Source organism: Mya arenaria, chromosome 10 (genome assembly GCF_026914265.1).
Source record: "Mya arenaria isolate MELC-2E11 chromosome 10, ASM2691426v1".
In the NCBI taxonomy this organism is placed as follows: Eukaryota; Metazoa; Mollusca; class Bivalvia; order Myida; family Myidae; genus Mya; species Mya arenaria.
The window spans coordinates 72933955-72953684 of record NC_069131.1 but is presented as its reverse complement, the minus strand read 5'-3'; the positions used below and the strand labels follow the sequence as shown (position 1 = coordinate 72953684).

At 37.8% G+C, this 19730-nt stretch overlaps 1 protein-coding gene across 2 annotated transcripts in view; it reads right to left on the bottom strand.

The window, feature by feature from the left end:
* Nucleotides 1-105: 105 nt before the first annotated feature.
* Nucleotides 106-19730, bottom strand: part of LOC128205844 (adenylyl cyclase-associated protein 1-like) — a 62223-nt gene continuing 42598 nt past the window's right edge. For both annotated transcript variants that reach the window (XM_052907852.1, XM_052907853.1), the window contains exons 9-14: nucleotides 13005-13203; nucleotides 11935-12158; nucleotides 7855-7978; nucleotides 5974-6056; nucleotides 3888-4031; nucleotides 106-3005 (exon numbers count right to left, since the gene is read on the bottom strand). In XM_052907852.1, the coding sequence (XP_052763812.1) occupies nucleotides 2925-3005; nucleotides 3888-4031; nucleotides 5974-6056; nucleotides 7855-7978; nucleotides 11935-12158; nucleotides 13005-13203 (855 nt within the window). In that variant the 3' untranslated portion in view covers nucleotides 106-2924. The remainder of the gene's footprint in view (nucleotides 3006-3887; nucleotides 4032-5973; nucleotides 6057-7854; nucleotides 7979-11934; nucleotides 12159-13004; nucleotides 13204-19730) is intronic.

The following is a 19730-nucleotide window of genomic DNA, read 5'->3' as shown; positions in this document are numbered from 1 at the left end:
AGCCAGACAGACCTCATTAGGGGCTGAGGGGCAGGAAAGGTTGAGATTTAAAATATTTTTGTTGTTCTCGGCAATCTCTGGCCATAGGAAATAAAAACATCCATCTTAGATAAATTATTTATTTGTTCTAGTGAGTACAAAAGCAAAGTCATATTTGCAGTTTGAATACATAATTAGAATTATGGCTACATTTATTATGTTAAGAGACACAGAAAGTTACAAAACAGTTTAAAAATATATAACACTACCATCTATATTTAGCTGAAACATTCCATATGAAACAAGATATTTTATATCCATAAATAGGGGAAATATGCCTTTCAAGCATTTTGATCCTATACCAGTTAATACAATACTCATCAAATAATACCGGTAAATCCAATACTCATGAGCAAATCATACCGGTAAAAACAAAACTCATGAGCAAATGATACCAGTTAATACAATACTCATGAGCAATACTCATGAGCAAATTATACCGGTAAATACAATACTCATGAGCAAATTTTACCAGTTAATACAATACAGTACTCATGAGCAAATGATACCAGTAAATACAATACTCATGAGCAAATTATACCGGTAAATATGATATCGTAGAAAAGTCAAAACGGTTCTTTTTACAAATAAGGAAAATATTTCAACCTAAAATAACTTTCTGGTTTTACAAATAATTTGTTCGTGTAAGAGCATGACATGCAAGGGATAAACTATTGCTAACATAACGCTAACTATTCTACAAGTGACTAATTAACAAGACGGAATCATATGAACAAGTTGCTACTGATTTGAGCAAGTTTGATACCAGGTCGAATAACTCCTACGAGATTTAGTGCTATGGTGTCAAGACTTAAAAAATCAATTATTCTGGTAGAACACATCTATAGTCTAATGTATTTGATGTAGGGTCATTTTTCTAATAGTATAAAAATCATCGTCATCACAGAGATATTGCACACAAAAATTGACATAAACTCTATTACAAATTGGACTCGACAATTTTATTACAATTTGTACTTAACTGTTTCCATGGCAATTGGAAGTAATGCCCACTTTAAAAGTTAGACTTCAAACAAGCACCAAATAAAATGTTTCAAATGAAAATCATGCACTTTTAGATATGATAAAATTTTCTTAGACATACAGATGTTGATTCCTGGCAAGATAATTCATCGAAGGAAAAGCCACAGACGTTAATTCCAGGCAAGAATGTTCATCAAAGCCAAGTCCATGGTGATATGTTATATATCATTTTAAACTAGATGCCATTATACATATCTTATAAACTCATACATACCTGATGTACATTTATTTATTCATATCTATTTATAGCAGCTAATGAGCATTTAAGGTATTAGATGTACAACTAAGCTTGTTGTTTAATCCTACCATTGTCAAAAAAATTAAATTTTCATGCTTTATGACCCATACAATTTTTGAATCATTTGAAAGGTATTTGTTTCTTGATTAGTAAGATGTAAAATAAATGACTGAACAAGCATTATTGACAAAGTAATTTCAGTAACGACCTTCATGTTTAGTTTTCTACTGAATTAGGCGCAATGTTACCTACTCCTCAACTGTTAAGGCCAAAATATCTTGATTTTAATATTTCTTTGCAATATCTTTAACATATATCCTTTCCCTACTCATAAATCCCTTTCAAATGACATCAATATAATATCGGGTCACCAGGCTTTTAAAATACACACAATTATACATCCAATTCCTTAACTGAGATACACGCTAATGTCAATGTGTGGGTTAAGTTGAAGTTTGAAACAGCATATTTCTCCATCATTGTAAAATAAATTAGGTTTACGAATAACACAAACCGATATACCTTGGAGTGTATTGTACTTTTAACAAGTGCATTACGTTATAAGTTTATAATGTGTTACGAAATTCCCAATTTTACCAAACATAAATTTATAGATTTTAACAAGTGCATTCGGTAAGTTTTAAAGTTTAAATTTCAAATATACATCTTACACACATTTCTTCTTGATTTCATATTTTGTGCATAACTATGTGTCTTGGGGGCTAGGGGATCTTGAAAGTTGATAGTCATCAATTACGAAAAATACTCAGGGGCGAGGGATTCATACCCACATCAGACTAAAGGGGCTTAGACACCTTTTAAAATTGTTTCCAAAGTCATTTCTATTAATTTCAAGGTACTTCCTCTAGTTTTTGATGTCCAATCAAAAAACAATCTTTAAAACTGTACAATAGTCGGAAGTTAGCAGGTTCTCAATCCCGGCTTCTGGATTAATCCTGAACTTGAGAACCCCTGTTAATATTTTGTGCAAATCTACAGTAGGATCTTTACATATGTGCTACTGGAATGAAGCTAAGCTTTAAGAATGAATTTATCTGGACATACACACAAGCCCAGCCCTTTTATTTGTCGCAAAAATGAATTTAAGATATTTTTTTTCAATATAATTTTTACTAAGTTTGCGCGATTTAAAAACAATCATAACAGTATTACAGCACATTTTATTAATAAATGTAGAAATATGTGTATTCGTACAGCAGAAATATCTTGAGTAGTAAAAGAAATTGTCTTTTTCAATAAACATTCATAAAATCAAAAACATTTTCCCTATAATTCATGAAGGCCATTTTAACGAGAGCTTGCAAAAACATATACGAATATATGTATGACTTGAAGATTTTTAACGTTTCTATTTATATAGACAGCGAAAACTGATCACTAGTGTTTTCTGCTCAATTGTTTCAACTTTCATGATTGAAACTTTGCAATAAAGTAGATTTCAAAATTTCACAATAATAACACTTGACCGAGAGTAAGTTTTTTTTTTACCAATTTAAAACCATCAAGTCAAACACATTCAATCATGGAAGATGCTAGCGTGTAATTGCAGGTATAGCGGTTGCTATAGCAACTGTGTAGCCAATCAGACGCTTTCTGTGAGGTCAGTAGCGAATTTCTTTCCGTTCCAAACGCTCTTGAATTGTTCCGGCAAGGCAAACTCTTTCTGTAAGTAAAATATGAGTACATTAACTATCAGACATAGTAGAAATAAAACTAAGGTGCAAACCACTAAGATCATTGTGTTAACATCAGTATTTATAACTTACCCATTTGATAATAAAACCATAAATCAGATTAAAAATTGAAATTGAAAAGCAGCTTGTAATAATGAGGTCAATAAATTGGCCAAAACATAAGTAAGAATAAAGTATAACTAAAATAAAATGATTATGAAGATTCGTACAATATACACTTTGAATGATGTTGTAAAGCCATCAAAATAAAGTGTTTTTTTTGTGGGGGGGGGGGGGGGGGTTAATTATCAGAATTTCAACAAAACAAGAAAGAATATTTCATAAATTTAAGACCACAACTTTGTTATCTCAAATTAGAACAGTTATTTCACAGATACGATAAAAAGTTAATTCAAATCTATCAAGTACCTGGTACTACCACCTAGATAAATGTACATACTGAGGAGGAAGAGTTTAAGGTTTCAAGTTGGATTAGATGCAATGGAATTTACTCCTTGTATTGTAAATGGTGTATTTTTGTAGCTGTAACAATTATTTTCTTGGTCTTACATTTTCCCAAACTTCATATATTTTTCTAACTCAAACAACACAGGATTAAAGTCCATTATAACAAGATCAAGCTAAGCTCACTATTTTTTATTTGTTATAACTTGGGTTGTATTCTAACTTAGAGACTTTCAAAGGAAATCATCTCCATGATGAACTTAGGCTCATTATGATAAAGATTTTTTTAGAAATTGGGACCTGGCGGTTAAAAAAAATACCCCCCCATAAAAAAGAAATCACAGAGAATCACTTTCAATTTCGCTTTTTCTCAATGTTTTTATTCTTCGATGGAAACAACTACATACAAAGTCTCCGTCCTCTCCCGGCACCAGAATATTCATCTCGGAGGATTTGGCGGTGACGATCTCAGCATTCAAGCTTTCCTTACTCAGGTAGACCTGGCAGCCGTCTGTCTTGTCGATACTCACAGTGGGGCACTGGCCTAGCGCCTGTGGGGTGAGATAAATATCACATACAGAAGTCAAAAATATGATATACAACATAGTGTGTCCAAACATCCCTTAATTAGGTAGACCTGGCAGCCATCTGTCTTGTCCATACTCACAGTCGGGCACTGGCCTAGCATCTGTGTGGTGATAAATATCTTACATAACATCACATACAGAAAACACAAATACGATATACAACAGAATGTGTTCCGACATAACTTGTTTAGGAAGACTTGACAGTCGTCTCTCTCACGGGAAAACACATAGAATATGATATAAAACAACATGGTCTATACAAAATAAAATCATTCAGGTAGAACTAGCAGCCATGGGTCTTGGGGGGTAAGTGGAGAACACACAAACATAAGAAGTTCCTAAATGTTTATCGGAATGATTGTAATAGTGTTGTTCTACTCATTTAACACGGGCAAAAACATCTCAACAACTAAAAGAATGTTTTTGACCTGGAAGCATTCATTTGTCTTTTCAATACCTACAGTACACTGGTCTAGCACCTTTGGGAAAAATATTTGGTCAGGTTAAATACATGCAAGTTAAAATACAGATCAAATCAAAGTTAATGCATGATATCAGACATAAGCTCTACAGCTCTAGGAAATATTTAAATATATCTGCAGCCATTTGTATATAACTTTCATACACTGTCCAAAGGTTATTTTTTGGCTTGTTGACTCATTAAAACGATTTAATTGGTTTGTGGTTATTATTGGATAAATAATGACCAATCAATAAACACTTTGGATAACTTTGACCAAAACAAATACTTTAATAACCAGTTTAATACAATTGGCTGCTGATGAACAAAAATCTAATTGCAATCTGTGTAAATCTATCATAACTTCATTTGTTTTAACTATCAATCCGTTTATTCCACTTCTGTATTGAAATGCAAAAATGATAAGACTGTTTAATACATTGACTTCAAACAATTGATAACAATATTCCGCCCTCAAGTTTTCAATATCCCCCCTCCGAGCATCAATATTCACCCCACGCATTATCAATATCCCCCATTGCAATATCTATATTCTCCACTCTCAGTTTCAATATTCCTCCCTCGCATTTTTAATATCCTCCCTCACATTATCAACATCCCCTCTCGCAGTATCAATATCCCCCTTACAGTATAAATATTCCCCCCAACATATTCAATTCCCCCCTCACAGTATCAATATCCCCCTCGCAGAATAAATATTCCCCCTTCACAAATTCAATATCCCCCTCAGTTTCAATATCCCCCCTCGCAGAATAAATATCCCCCTCACAGTATCAATATCTCCCCTTGCAGTATAAATATTCCCCCCTCAAGTAATTAATATTTCCCAATCACAGCATCAATATTCCCCCCTTGGAATATGCCCCCTCTTGCAGAATCAATATCCCCTTGGCAATATCAATATCCCCCACCACCTCAAAGTATCAATATCCCCCCTCGCAGTATGAATATTCCCCCCCTCAAGTAATTAATAATTTCCCCATCACAGTTTCAATATTCCCCCTTGCAATATTCCCACTCGCAATATCAATATCCCCCACCCCCTTGCAGTATCAATTTCCCCCTGCAGTATAAATATTCCCCCCTCAAGTAATTAATATTTCCCCATCACATTATCAATATGCCCCCCTTGCAGAATCCATATCCCCCTTGCAATATCAATATCCCCCACCCCCTTGCAGTTTAAATATTCACTGCCCCACAGTATCAATATCCCCCCATCACATTATTAATATCCACCCTTGCAATATCCATAATCCCCCTCACAGTATCAATATTCATGCCCCTAGCATTTTAAATAACCCCCTCGAATGATAAATTCCCCCCCCGGAACCCCCTCACACTTTCAATACCCCCCTGGCACAATCCATATTCCCCACCACACACATTAATATTTCCCCCCCGCAGTATCAGTATTTCCCTTACCTGTGCCTGAACACTCTGACTGTTGACAAACTCAATCGAGGACACGACTCCATCAAATACCACGGCCACCTTCTTACAGCTGTCTGCAAGGGCAGGTTTTAAAGATCAGATTTAGTAAACAAGAGCTGTCACAGAGACAGCGCGCTCGACTATTCCACCGCTTTTTGGTGTATGGATTAAAAAGCTTTGGCGAAACATGCATGGATCACTGTTAGATTAGATTTCAATGCAATACATGATGTGCTGAGATATTTACATAAATTGAATTGGAAAATATTTGAGGTGGTATGCAAACTTTAAAGTTAAAAAAGGGGCATAATTTTGTCAAAATGCTCAATACAGTGACCTCCTCCTGTGTACAGGTTGGGGGCATGATGGTGAACAAGTGTGCGAAGTTTCAAAGCCAGATGTCAATGGACTTAGAAAATATTTGAGGTGGTATGCAAACTTTAACGTAAAGTCTAAGTCGTAAAAGGGGCATAATTTTGTCAAAATGCTCAATACAGTGACCTCCTCCTGTGTACAGGTTGGGGGCATGATGGTAAACAAGTGTGCTAAGTTTCAAAGCCAGATGTCAATGGACTTTGAAAATATTTGAGGTGGTACACAAACTTCAACGTAAATTCTAAGTAAAAAAAGGGGCATAATTTTGTCAAAATGCTTGATAGAGTTACTTCCTCCTGTGTACAGGTTAGGGGCATGATGGTAAACAAGTGTGCTAAGTTTCAAAGCCAGATGTCAATGGACTTTGAAAATGTTTGAGGTGGTACGCAAACTATAACGTAAATTCTAAGTAGAAAAAGGGGCATAATTTTGTCAAAATGCTTGATAGAGTTATCTTCTCCTCTTTACAGGTTGGGGGCATGATGGTGAACAAGTGTGCTAAGTTTCAAAGCCAGATGTCAATGGACTTTGAAAATATTTGAGGTGGTACGCAAACTTCAACGTAAATTCTAAGTAAAAAAAGGGGCATAATTTTGTCAAAATGCTTGATAGAGTTACTTCCTCCTGTGTACAGGTTAGGGGCATGATGGTGAACAAGTGTGCTAAGTTTCAAAGCCAGATGTCAATGGACTTTGAAAATATTTGAGGTGGTACGCAAACTTTAAAGTAAATTCTAAGTAGAAAAAGAGGCATAATTTTGTCAAAATGCTTGATAGAGTTACCGTCTCCTGTGTACATGTTGGGGGCATGATGGTAAACAAGTGTGCAAAGTTTAAAAGCCATATGTCAATGGACTTTGAAAATATTTGAGGTGGTACGCAAATTTTAACATAAGTGGTTACGCCGAAGCCGACGCTTGGGTAACTAGGATAGCTCTCCTTATTCTTCGAATAGTCGAGCAAAAAATCACCATTTATCTTAAATAAGAACAGATTGTACCAGAAGGTGTAAAACAAATGTCAAGTTTCTAAACAACACTTGAAAACTCTGACATTTCTAATGACAATGGTATGGGAACTTGAAAAACTGGCTTGAATCACTCTCAAGTATGTTTGTTGGGTAAAAACCAGGACCGGTGTCAATTTTGACAGGCAAAGAGAATGTGCACCTGGTGGGACTTGAACCCAAAACCAGAGGCCGAGACTTGTAATCCTTTTCCCAGACACCACATTTTACTCTGAATAAATTTTTTTACCTGGATAGTAAGGCTACGGATTCTAACCATGTGTGTCCTGTCCTGATAGGAAAACCAGACCCTTGGGCATGCTGCGTAGCCAGTAACTTGGCAAGCCTCGTTACCTGGCACCCCAGGTGCCGTCAGGTTGGAATTTTTCTAGACCGGAAACACATGACAGATATTATTATTCTTCATATTGATTTTTGAGTATAATCCTGCTAAAAAGCGTATGCACAGAATAATAAAATGAAAATTCTTACCAACGACGATGGAGTTGATTTTGCCCTTGATCTGCAGGGTACTATCCTGACATTTGTACATGTACACCGTCTGTTTGTTGTTTGAATCATCAATCACCATCGTCTTGTTGCCGATCTGGTACTCCTGGTGTGGTAAATATGAAGAGATTAGTTATGATGCTGTGGAAGAAGCATTGGGCATTGGGCTTATATCTTTTTTAAAGGGACTATACACCAGATGGTCCCAAATTTGGCAACAACATTATTAACATTATTATCTACTAAATACAAGCCTAGAATTGTCAATTCAAGCTAGTATAATCGGATAACACATCATTTAACATGAATATTTTGTCGTTTCTCAGCTCATTCACCCGTTCAAAAATAGTGCATAACTATTTCCCAGTTTATAGTGTGTATACTTAGCATGTGAAAGTCAAGTGAATAGTACAGATACATAATTATACTGACGCTATTTTCCAAATTAATTCGGATTTACGTGGTAGACAAACATAGAAAATTTCTGTAAACAAGAGCCGTCGTAAGACAGCGCGCTTGACTACGCCGCTTTGACTTAGAATACAATAACGATGTAATAATACCAAGTTTGGTCTCTTTATGTCAAACCTCCCACTAGCCTGCCCAAACAATGACGCAAGTCATTCAAATAACTTGATTTCCCATTATGAAAATGTGGTTAAGAATATACAAATATGCCTTTCAAAGGAAAATTTAAAACAAGAGATGTTTGTCAAACATTATGCCCCCTGAGCGCCAAGTTGCCAGAAATATTTGGACAATTGAATGAAATATGCATGGACTGAAATGACAGCTGATTTGTCATTGGATGCATATGAGGCAGGTCATCTACTTATGATAACTTAAGAAGGCAAATAAATGCCCAACTAAAATAGTAACATAAAAGAAAATCATTTCTATACAAACATTTATACATCAATCCCAATCATCTGTGCATGCATTAAAAAAATATGGACAATCAGAAAACCTTTTTTCAGCTTACAGTCACACTGACCTTGACCTTTGACCCACTGACCTCAAAATCAATAGGGTTCATCTGCTGGTCATGACCAATAAGCCTACCTAGTATGAGGTCCCTGGGTCAAAGCGTTCTCAAGTTATTGATCGGAAACCGTTTTTTCATGTTAAGGTCACACTGACCTTGACCTTTGACCCACTGACCTCAAAATCAATAGGGTTCATCTGCTGGTCATGACCAATACACCTACCAAGTATGAGGTCCCTGGGTCAAAGCGTTCTCAAGTTATTGATCGGAAACCGTTTTTCATGTAAAGGTCACACTGACCTTGACCTTTGACCCACTGACCTCAAAATCAATAGGGTTCATCTGCTGGTCATGACCAATAAGCCTACCTAGTATGAGGTCCCTGGGTCAAAGCGTTCTCAAGTTATTGATCGGAAACCGTTTTTCATGTTAAGGTCACACTGACCTTGACCTTTGACCCACTGACCTCAAAATCAATAGGGTTCATCTGCTGGTCATGACCAATACACCTACCAAGTATGAGGTCCCTGGGTCAAAGCGTTCTCAAGTTATTGATCGGAAACCGTTTTTCATGTAAAGGTCACACTGACCTTGACCTTTGACCCACTGACCTCAAAATCAATAGGGTTCATCTGCTGGTCATGACCAATACACCTACCAAGTATGAGGTCCCTGGGTCAAAGCGTTCTCAAGTTATTGATCGGAAACCGTTTTTCATGTAAAGGTCACACTGACCTTGACCTTTGACCCACTGACCTCAAAATCAATAGGGTTCATCTGCTGGTCATGACCAATAAGCCTACCTAGTATGAGGTCCCTGGGTCAAAGCGTTCTCAAGTTATTGATCGGAAACCGTTTTTCATGTTAAGGTCACACTGACCTTGACCTTTGACCCACTGACCTCAAAATCAATAGGGTTCATCTGCTGGTCATGACCAATACACCTACCAAGTATGAGGTTCCTGGGTCAAAGCGTTCTCAAGTTATTGATCGGAAACCGTTTTTCATGTAAAGGTCACACTGACCTTGACCTTTGACCCACTGACCTCAAAATCAATAGGGTTCATCTGCTGGTGATGACCAATACACATACCAAGTATGAGGTCCCTCGGTCAAAGCGTTCTCAAGTTATTGATCGGAAACCATTTGGTATTCCGACCGACCGACCGACAGACAGACAGACCGACCGACCGACCGACATGTGCAAAACAATATACCCCACTTTTTTCAAAAGGGGGCATAAAAATCAAAAAAATCAAGGGCCATAACTTGAATTTAGGCTTAAAACGGAGTTATGTTTCTTGTTGTAAGATGGTCGTAAATAATTTTGAATGTTATTAAGTGCATTTAATGAATGGTATAGAAGTTTTTTTTTATTAAAATCTCAACTTGCCCTTAACTTTTACTTGCCTAAAACTTTAACCTAAGTCAATCAGGGGCCATAACTTGTATTAAGGATATGGAGTTATGTAACCTCATTGGATGATGGTCCTGAACAATTGTGTGAATATTCCAACCTTCCCCCTTAAACTTTAACCTTAGTTCCATAGTCAATCAGGGGCCATAATTTGTATAAAAGATAATATGGAGTTATCTCATTGGATGATGGTCCTGAACAATTGTGTGAATATTCCAACCTGCCCCCTTAAACTTTAACCTAAGTTCCATAGTCAATCAGGGGCCATAATTTGTATAAAAGATCATATGGAGTTATCTAACCTCATTATGTGATGGCTCTGAACATCTGTGTGAAGTATTAAGTCAATTGAATTCCTGGCATTGGAGTTTAAAGTGAAAATCCCAACTTGCCCTAAAACTTTAACCTGCCCTAAAACTTTAACCTAAGTCAATCAGGGGACATAACTTGTATTTAGGATAAAATGGAGTTATGTAACCTTATTGAGGGATGGTCTTGAACAACTGTGAAGTATTAAGTCAATTGAACAAAGGATATAGAAGTTTTTAATAAATATTCCAACTTGCCCTAAAACTTTAACCCAAGTTCCATAGTCAATCAGGGGCCATAATCTGTGTAAAGAATAATATGGAGTCTAACCTCATCATGTGATGGCCCTGAATAACTGTGAAGTATTCAGTCAATTGAATGTAGGGTATTGGACTTTTAAGTGAAAATCCCAACTTGCCCTAAAACTTTAACCGGACGCCGACGCTGGGGCGAGTAGAATAGCCCACCTATTCTTCAAATAGTCGAGCTAAAAAATACATGAATACTGCAAAAGATACATGTGTCGTAACCGATGTTATAGATTAGTAAGTAAGATTCAATGCGTTGCACACAAACATATCAATTTTATGTAAGTTTTTGACAATCTTTTATTTTTTCTTGCAATTGTATCATCTGGTGTCTAGTCCCTATAACCAGGGACCCTATTCAATATTACTCTTACTTTTCCTTACACATGCCTCAATGATCCAGTCTATTGTACAATTAATTAAACAGTCCAAATAAAACACTCAAAATCTGCTTTTAAAATTCAGTGTTATCTATGGTGATAACTGAATAAGGGCCCTGATTGTAACAGTTTTAAATCAGCTCAAATTCCTTTTGTATAGGACAACATTACGTCCAGCTTACTCTGAAAAACTACTTCAGTAAAATATTGGCATAAAACAGAAGTTATTGTATAGGTAAATCTTTCCTTCCCTCAACATTTATGTACTAACAAATATCTGTTGTACGGTTAGCGCACTCGCTTCTGACCAAGGTGACCCTGGTTCAATTCCCAGCCTAAGCGCATTTGAGTTTCATAAGTGGTCACCAAGCCGAACAAGTGGTTTTTTCTCCGGTTACCCCGGTTTACCCCACAATACAAGACCACACTCTAGCGCAACATTGTGCCATTGAGAGGGACTTAGTTTAAGTCATCATTACTTTTTTCATAATTTTTGTAAAATATATGTATAAACTATCAAATAACTGGAACTCACTAAATAAAATTTGAAAATTAAATTAAATTATCTAGCTTCTTGAGCAACAAATATATGTAAATGAGGTGAGAAAATGAGCACCTGAACTATGCTACAAATCAGTATAACATAACCCTAAGGCTACTAACCACCGTCCATTTCTTCTGTTGCAGCTCAAACACAGGTGGTTTAGCAGTGGCTGCAGCAGCCTTGGCGTTGCTTGTTGGTTTGGGCGCCTTGGGAGGTGGGTTTGAGGCCTTGAACGGGGCGGGGCCAGATCTAACCCCGTGGGAACTAGTACCAGAAACAGTGCTACCTGCTCGCAATGCTGGATTCTTGTGAGTCTTCATATCGTCAGATACTTTCTTCAAACCTGAAGCAGGAAAAAATAATTGTTAATCTTTGTCTTTTGGATGACTGAATGGAACCAAGCAGAAAAAGATCTTATCCCCCCCATCCATCCATCCATCCCCTCCAGTACATTCTGTTTAGGTTTAATGTTTCACAATTGTACATTGTACATGTTGATGACAGAGTTGAGAAGGGTTTATGTATTGTTTTTTTTTCATATATGGGAGCTAACTAAAGACACAAGCATATTTCTAGTAAAATGCAATTATCTCCCTTTAGCTAATTCTAAATAAAACGTTCAACATGAATCAGTTAAAGAAATTAGCAGAAGCCCACAAGGACATATCAAACCCACAATTGTTTAAGAAATCTTAGTTCTGTTATATGTTTAAATATTTGAGTTTGTAGGCTACAAACAAGCTACAAACAAACTTCTCCTAATGATAATGATGTATTATGGAATTACGGCAGCAGCTAAAGAAAATCCTTAAGATGCACTCTTACTCTCAAATAAACAGTACCACAATTAATACAATTGTTTTAATTTGTCAAAAAGGATGAATATATATCGAAATCAATGGTTCTTATGAAGGATATCGTGTTTAATTTGAAAGAAGGTACAGAAAACACGGTATTTCTATTTTATGAGACGATAGTTGATCTGCACACACCAGTCATTTAATATTTGTGCGTTTTCAGCTATTAAATACATGGTTACAATCTTGTTATCAGTAATTAATAGTTTCCATAAATGTATCATTTAGTAAGTAGTTAAAGGTTTATCATTCAAAATGTATGTTTGTTATACATGTGTATGTATTGATTTTAAATACGAATATCACTTTAATTATGTTGACATACGACATACCAGAAGAGATGGCAGTTCCCCTGTTAATGGAATCAAACAGTGCTGCACGGACATCACTTCCCCCCTGATTTCCTCCCTCGCTGGGTGTAGGTGCAGGAGGGGGAGGGGGGCCAGGTGGTGGTGGAGGTGGTGGTGCACCGCCAGCTGGAGGGGGTGGGGCTGAACTGGAACTAGGGGCCCCCACACTAGCTTCTCCTCCCTGAAAAACAGTGATGGTTGTTTCAAATAACATTTACATGTATTACACTTAAACGCAGTGTATGATAATATACATTTTTCACCCCACATGTATGATATGTAAGTAAGTGAATGAACATTTATAACTGAAACAACATTTGTCAGGATAACATGTGGAATAGAGCTTTCTGTAATATATGGATTATACAAAAATGTGAACATTGGCAAAAAAAGGAAATTCTTAAACACTTGCAACTAATCACTGCAATATATGATTGGATCTAATGGAAAGATGTTCACAAAACTACAAAAAAGACGTCTGTTTTGTTTAAAATGGAATAATCTTTACTGTCAGAAATCATAAACGAGTCATAATCCAGATGACAAAGATTATCCTCGAGTTAACGACGGTATGGCAGCGGAGGCACAACATTCAAACCATACGTAACACTGTCAGAATGCAGTGCCAATGTTAACCACATTTTTGCTGGCATTTGCGCAGGAAAACATACATACTTTTTACAACAGTGCAAGCGAAAGAGTTGTATCTGCTTTTACTTCTAGCATGAGTTGCAACATTTTTGCTTTAACCTCTAGAAATATACATTCAACAAATCTAATGCAATTATTGCATGTTTTTTCCCACAAAACTTGACAACACAATATATGTCAGTACAGTTCAATACATTACTCAAGAATTATGAAAAACACATTGTTTTATCATTACAGACAAAAACCCTGATAAGCCCTGTTTTCTTATCATTTACTGAACTTTTAACCACGAATATTGCATTATAATACATGGGTTTCACAATGTACAATCTACAAGCACTGAGTTCAGCATCTGGGGGAAAAAAAACGTATTCTTTGGCATTTGGAACATAACCGAATATCGGTTATAAAAATCACTGGAAAAAAGCTCTCCTGGATGTAGTTCTAAGTTATTATTAAAGTAATGATGAGATTTGCCAACATTCTAGTAAGGATTGAAAATGAAAGCAACTAGATATTCTGTAATGAAAATGAAAGTTGTCTAATGGTATAGGTGTCTGCCTTTTACCAAAGAGGTTGTGGGTTTGAGCACCACAAGGCGTGCTATCTCATGGCCTCTCAAAGAGGACACCAGTACTGGTTCCTACCAGGGAAATGGACTGGAGAGAGTGGGACTTGAGAGAGTGGGACTTGAGAGAGTGGGACTTGAGAGAGTGGGACTTGAGAGTCTGATTCATATCAGCTATCAGCTGTCTTCACTGTGGAGGTAAAAGAAATAAGGATAAACTAATCTTTACGACTTTATGAGACATTTTAGGGCTCCTATCAGTCTATCAAGAACAGATAAACCAATGGTTTTCAAAAACAAACATGCATTTGACAAACACAGTTAAGTTTACACTGTAAGTATAAGACACTGTCACAGGTCATGGCTCTTTCCTGTTCCCTTTCCAGATTAGGTTTCCCATAACTGCAGGGGCCCTGGGTTTGAGTATGTTTAGGCCCTTTCCAGACTTGGTTTCCCATAACTGCAGTGGTTCTGTGTTTGAGTATGTTTCGGTCTTTCAAATTTGGATTACATAACTGCAGGGTTCCTGTGTTTGAGTTTGTTTAGGTCGTTTCAAGATTTGGATTCCATGACTGCAGGGGTCTTTGTTTTGAGATCATTTAGGGCCCTTTCCAGATCTGGTTTCCCATAAGTGTAGTGGTCCTGGGTTTGAGAATTAATAGGCTTTTTCCAGATTTGGTTTCCCATAACTGCAGTATTAACATCGCAAGTAACTAATGTACCATAGTGCCAACAGTCACAACTATTCAAAACAGCCAAACTCTTGCCTGTTATCATACTTCAATATTATGTTGTATTTGTTTCAAACCCCTCATCCATGCTACAATCTCTTTGACAGTTAAGATTACATCTTGCTTAGATCTCCATTACTCCTGTATAACAGAATTACATCTCCCGACCAAAACTCCTCCCTATATCCCCGATTTCCTGTCCCAAAATCCCTGATATTCCATCCGAAAACCCCAGCTTTCCTGGTACAAGATTACAATGATCCAAAACCTGCCAGTATTCATTAGTATGCTTTATCTATTAAAGTTCCATCTCATTGCCTGTATTGTTTCCCTGACAACAATTTTGGCAGCCATTTTGTTTTTCCTACCATTTTTTATTTCCACACAAAGCTCCTCTCTTATTGGCCGATTGTAAACTGTCAATCATATTTGATTGGCAGGAGAGGCACACGCTCTCTCTGCCTCTGTGCCACCAGATGTTATTGCTAATCACAAACCGAGAAATTAACCAGGTAATAATGGCTGAAGGTTTAGCGCAATACACATGTAGCCAGCATCATTTTCAGACTTCTTTGCGCTAGTTTTTACTCCACCAGGTAGGGAAAGTGTGCAGTGCCTTGTAGAAAGATAAGAGCCCTAGATAGCTATCCTGCAAGCACTTACACTTTGTTTCCACATGCATTGTTTCAGATAATACTCCATGAGCAGCGGAAATCGAGGGCTCCTTTCAAGACAGTTCTAACTCATTTCATTGAAATCATTTAGTTACCACAGTTTTGTATTCGACCAGCATATTTTAAACTATTCCTTGCATTATGTCCTTGCATTAACCATGCACACAGACAGTTGATAAGCAGACATTTCATATGACAAACATTGCCTTGGAGGCTTGTACTGTAGATCTGGTATATATCTGTAAGGACTAGGTAACACAATAACAACAACATTTAAGCTATTTTCAAACTGATTGAACATGCTATGCTGCCTTTGGTTGTTCTCCAGTTCTGCCCCATTGTTTAAAACGAAAGCACTGCATATGGGTGCCAATGCTCATCAATTTGTTCTTGGTCAAGGGAGGGAACTCAAGGGATAGTTTTACTAGTCATATGGCACAGTGAGGTACTGCTGGACTGGTCGTGATGAAGTCCCTTGTGGTCTATGGCAATGCCTGACACCAAAAGCAGGCCAAGAACAGCAGAATTAGCTAAGTATATGCTAATTGTAAAATGTGTACCTATTTTAATGTGAATATCCTTGAAATCTCACTATAGTGAGGTGGTGTAACAGTAAAACTGTCTGCCTCTCACCTAAGAGGTTGTGGGTATAAGCCTTAACATGGGGGGGATGCCTTCTTTGGCATCTCAAAATGGTTCTACCCAAGTAGCAGTCTCAAATGTGATTTATATCAACTTATTAGCTGTCTTGACAAATTGAGCTGTAATTTTGTTCACTTCAAAGAGTTTGTTAACGCTCTTCTGGAAAGTTTGCTTACAATCATCTTAAGAAATTAAGCATGCTTTGTGTTATTTGGACTTGCGTTTGCCAATAATAACACAAGGAGGGAAACCCTTGGAAATAACAAAGAATTTTTTATGACAAGGGCACAAAAACCACAATGACAACTATATGGAGATGGTACACATGCTAACCATTCATGACTTCAAAGAAAATAGGGAAATGGTAGTTGTGGATTTGGGACAAGAAAACCTCCCACATAAGAGGAGAGAGTTATGACTTATCTGCAAAATGCTGGATGGTATTAAAGCCCTTATTACAAGACATCTGAAATAACTCTATAATTACACTATTAACAAATGCTTCAAAAGAATTGCATAGAAATGCACTGAAGTGCGCACTTACGTGCATAATTATACTTAAGCAATAATGATATAACAAACCTCTTACTAAAACTACAAAGTGGCCCTTCTATTATAGGTTTTGCTAGCAACATTACAAATATTGGGGACATGAAGTCGAGTTATGCCAATTTGAATTGATACACTTTCATTATCTCATTCCTAGCACTGAAAGAACTGACTCAGAAAGTCTATTAAATGTTAAAAAGTTTTAAGTCAAGGTAAACATCCTTAGGACAATGTACTCAAATGTAATAGTTAGAAAACATAGCAAGCATTTTAATGGACAGAACCTAGTATGTTAACAGGAGAATTACAATGACTTGAGAGGATTACTAACTTACAACCCTGGGACATCACATGATCATTGCTTGACCTAGATTACCCAATAACAACCCTGGGACATCACATGGTCATTGCTTGACCTAGATTACCCAATAACAACCCTGGGACATCACATGGTCATTGCTTGACCTAGATTACCCAATAACAACCCTGGGACATCACATGGTCATTGCTTGACCTAGATTACCCAATAACAACCCTGGGACATCAAAGATCATTGCTTGACCTAGATTACCCAATAACATCCCTGGGACATCACATGGTCATTGCTCGACCTAGATTACCCAATAACAACCCTGGAATATCACATGGTCATTGCTTGACCTAGATTACCCAATAACAACCCTGGGACATCACATGGTCATTGCTCGACCTAGATTACCCAATAACAACCCTGGGACATCACATGATCATTGCTCGACCTAGATTACCCAATAACAACCCTGGGACATCACATGGTCATTGCTCGACCTAGATTACCCAATAACAACCCTGGGACATCACATGGTCATTGCTTGACCTAGATTACCCAATAACATCCCTGGGACATCACATGGTCATTGCTTGACCTAGATTACCCAATAACAACCCTGGGACATCACATGGTCATTGCTCGACCTAGATTACCCAATAACAACCCTGGGACATCACATGGTCATTGCTTGACCTAGATTACCCAATAACAACCCTGGGACATCACATGATCATTGCTTGACCTAGATTACCCAATAACAACCCTGGGACATCACATGGTCATTGCTTGAGCTAGATTACCCAATAACAACCCTGGGACATCACATGATCATTGCTCGACCTAGATTACCCAATAACAACCCTGGGACATCACATGATCATTGCTTGGCCTAGATTACCCAATAACAACCCTGGGACATCACATGATCATTGCTCGACCTAGATTACCCAATAACAACCCTGGAACATCACATGGTCATTGCTCGACCTAGATTACCCAATAACAACCCTGGGACATCACATGGTCATTGCTCGACCTAGATTACCCAATAACAACCCTGGGACATCACATGGTCATTGCTCGACCTAGATTACCCAATAACAACCCTGGGACATCACATGATCATTGCTCGACCTAGATTACCCAATAACAACCCTGGAACATCACATGGTCATTGCTCGACCTAGATTACCCAATAACAACCCTGGGACATCACATGGTCATTGCTCGACCTAGATTACCCAATAACAACCCTGGGACATCACATGGTCATTGCTCGACCTAGATTACCCAATAACAACCCTGGGACATCACATGGTCATTGCTTGACCTAGATTACCCAATAACAACCCTGGGACATCACATGGTCATTGCTCGACCTAGATTACCCAATAACTACCCTGGGACATCACATGGTCATTGCTCGACCTAGATTACCCAATAACAACCCTGGGACATCACATGGTCATTGCTTGACCTAGATTACCCAATAACAACCCTGGGACATCACATGGTCATTGCTCGACCTAGATTACCCAATAACAACCCTGGGACATCACATGGTCATTGCTCGACCTAGATTACCCAATAACAACCCTGGAACATCACATGATCATTGCTCGACCTAGATTACCCAATAACAACCCTGGGACATCACATGATCATTGCTTGACCTAGATTACCCAATAACAACCCTGGGACATCACATGATCATTGCTCGACCTAGATTACCCAATAACAACCCTGGGACATCACATGATCATTGCTCGACCTAGATTACCCAATAACAACCCTGGAACATCACATGGTCATTGCTCGACCTAGATTACCCAATAACAACCCTGGGACATCACATGGTCATTGCTCGACCTAGATTACCCAATAACAACCCTGGGACATCACATGGTCATTGCTCGACCTAGATTACCCAATAACAACCCTGGGACATCACATGATCATTGCTTGACCTAGATTACCCAATAACAACCCTGGGACATCACATGATCATTGCTCGACCTAGATTACCCAATAACAACCCTGGGACATCACATGATCATTGCTCGACCTAGATTACCCAATAACAACCCTGGAACATCACATGGTCATTGCTCGACCTAGATTACCCAATAACAACCCTGGGACATCACATGGTCATTGCTCGACCTAGATTACCCAATAACAACCCTGGGACATCACATGGTCATTGCTTGACCTAGATTACCCAATAACTACCCTGGGACATCACATGGTCATTGCTCGACCTAGATTACCCAATAACAACCCTGGGACATCACATGGTCATTGCTTGACCTAGATTACCCAATAACAACCCTGGGACATCACATGGTCATTGCTCGACCTAGATTACCCAATAACAACCCTGGGACATCACATGGTCATTGCTCGACCTAGATTACCCAATAACAACCCTGGAACATCACATGATCATTGCTCGACCTAGATTACCCAATAACAACCCTGGGACATCACATGATCATTGCTTGACCTAGATTACCCAATAACAACCCTGGGACATCACATGGTCATTGCTTGACCTATATAACCCAATAACAACCCTGGGAC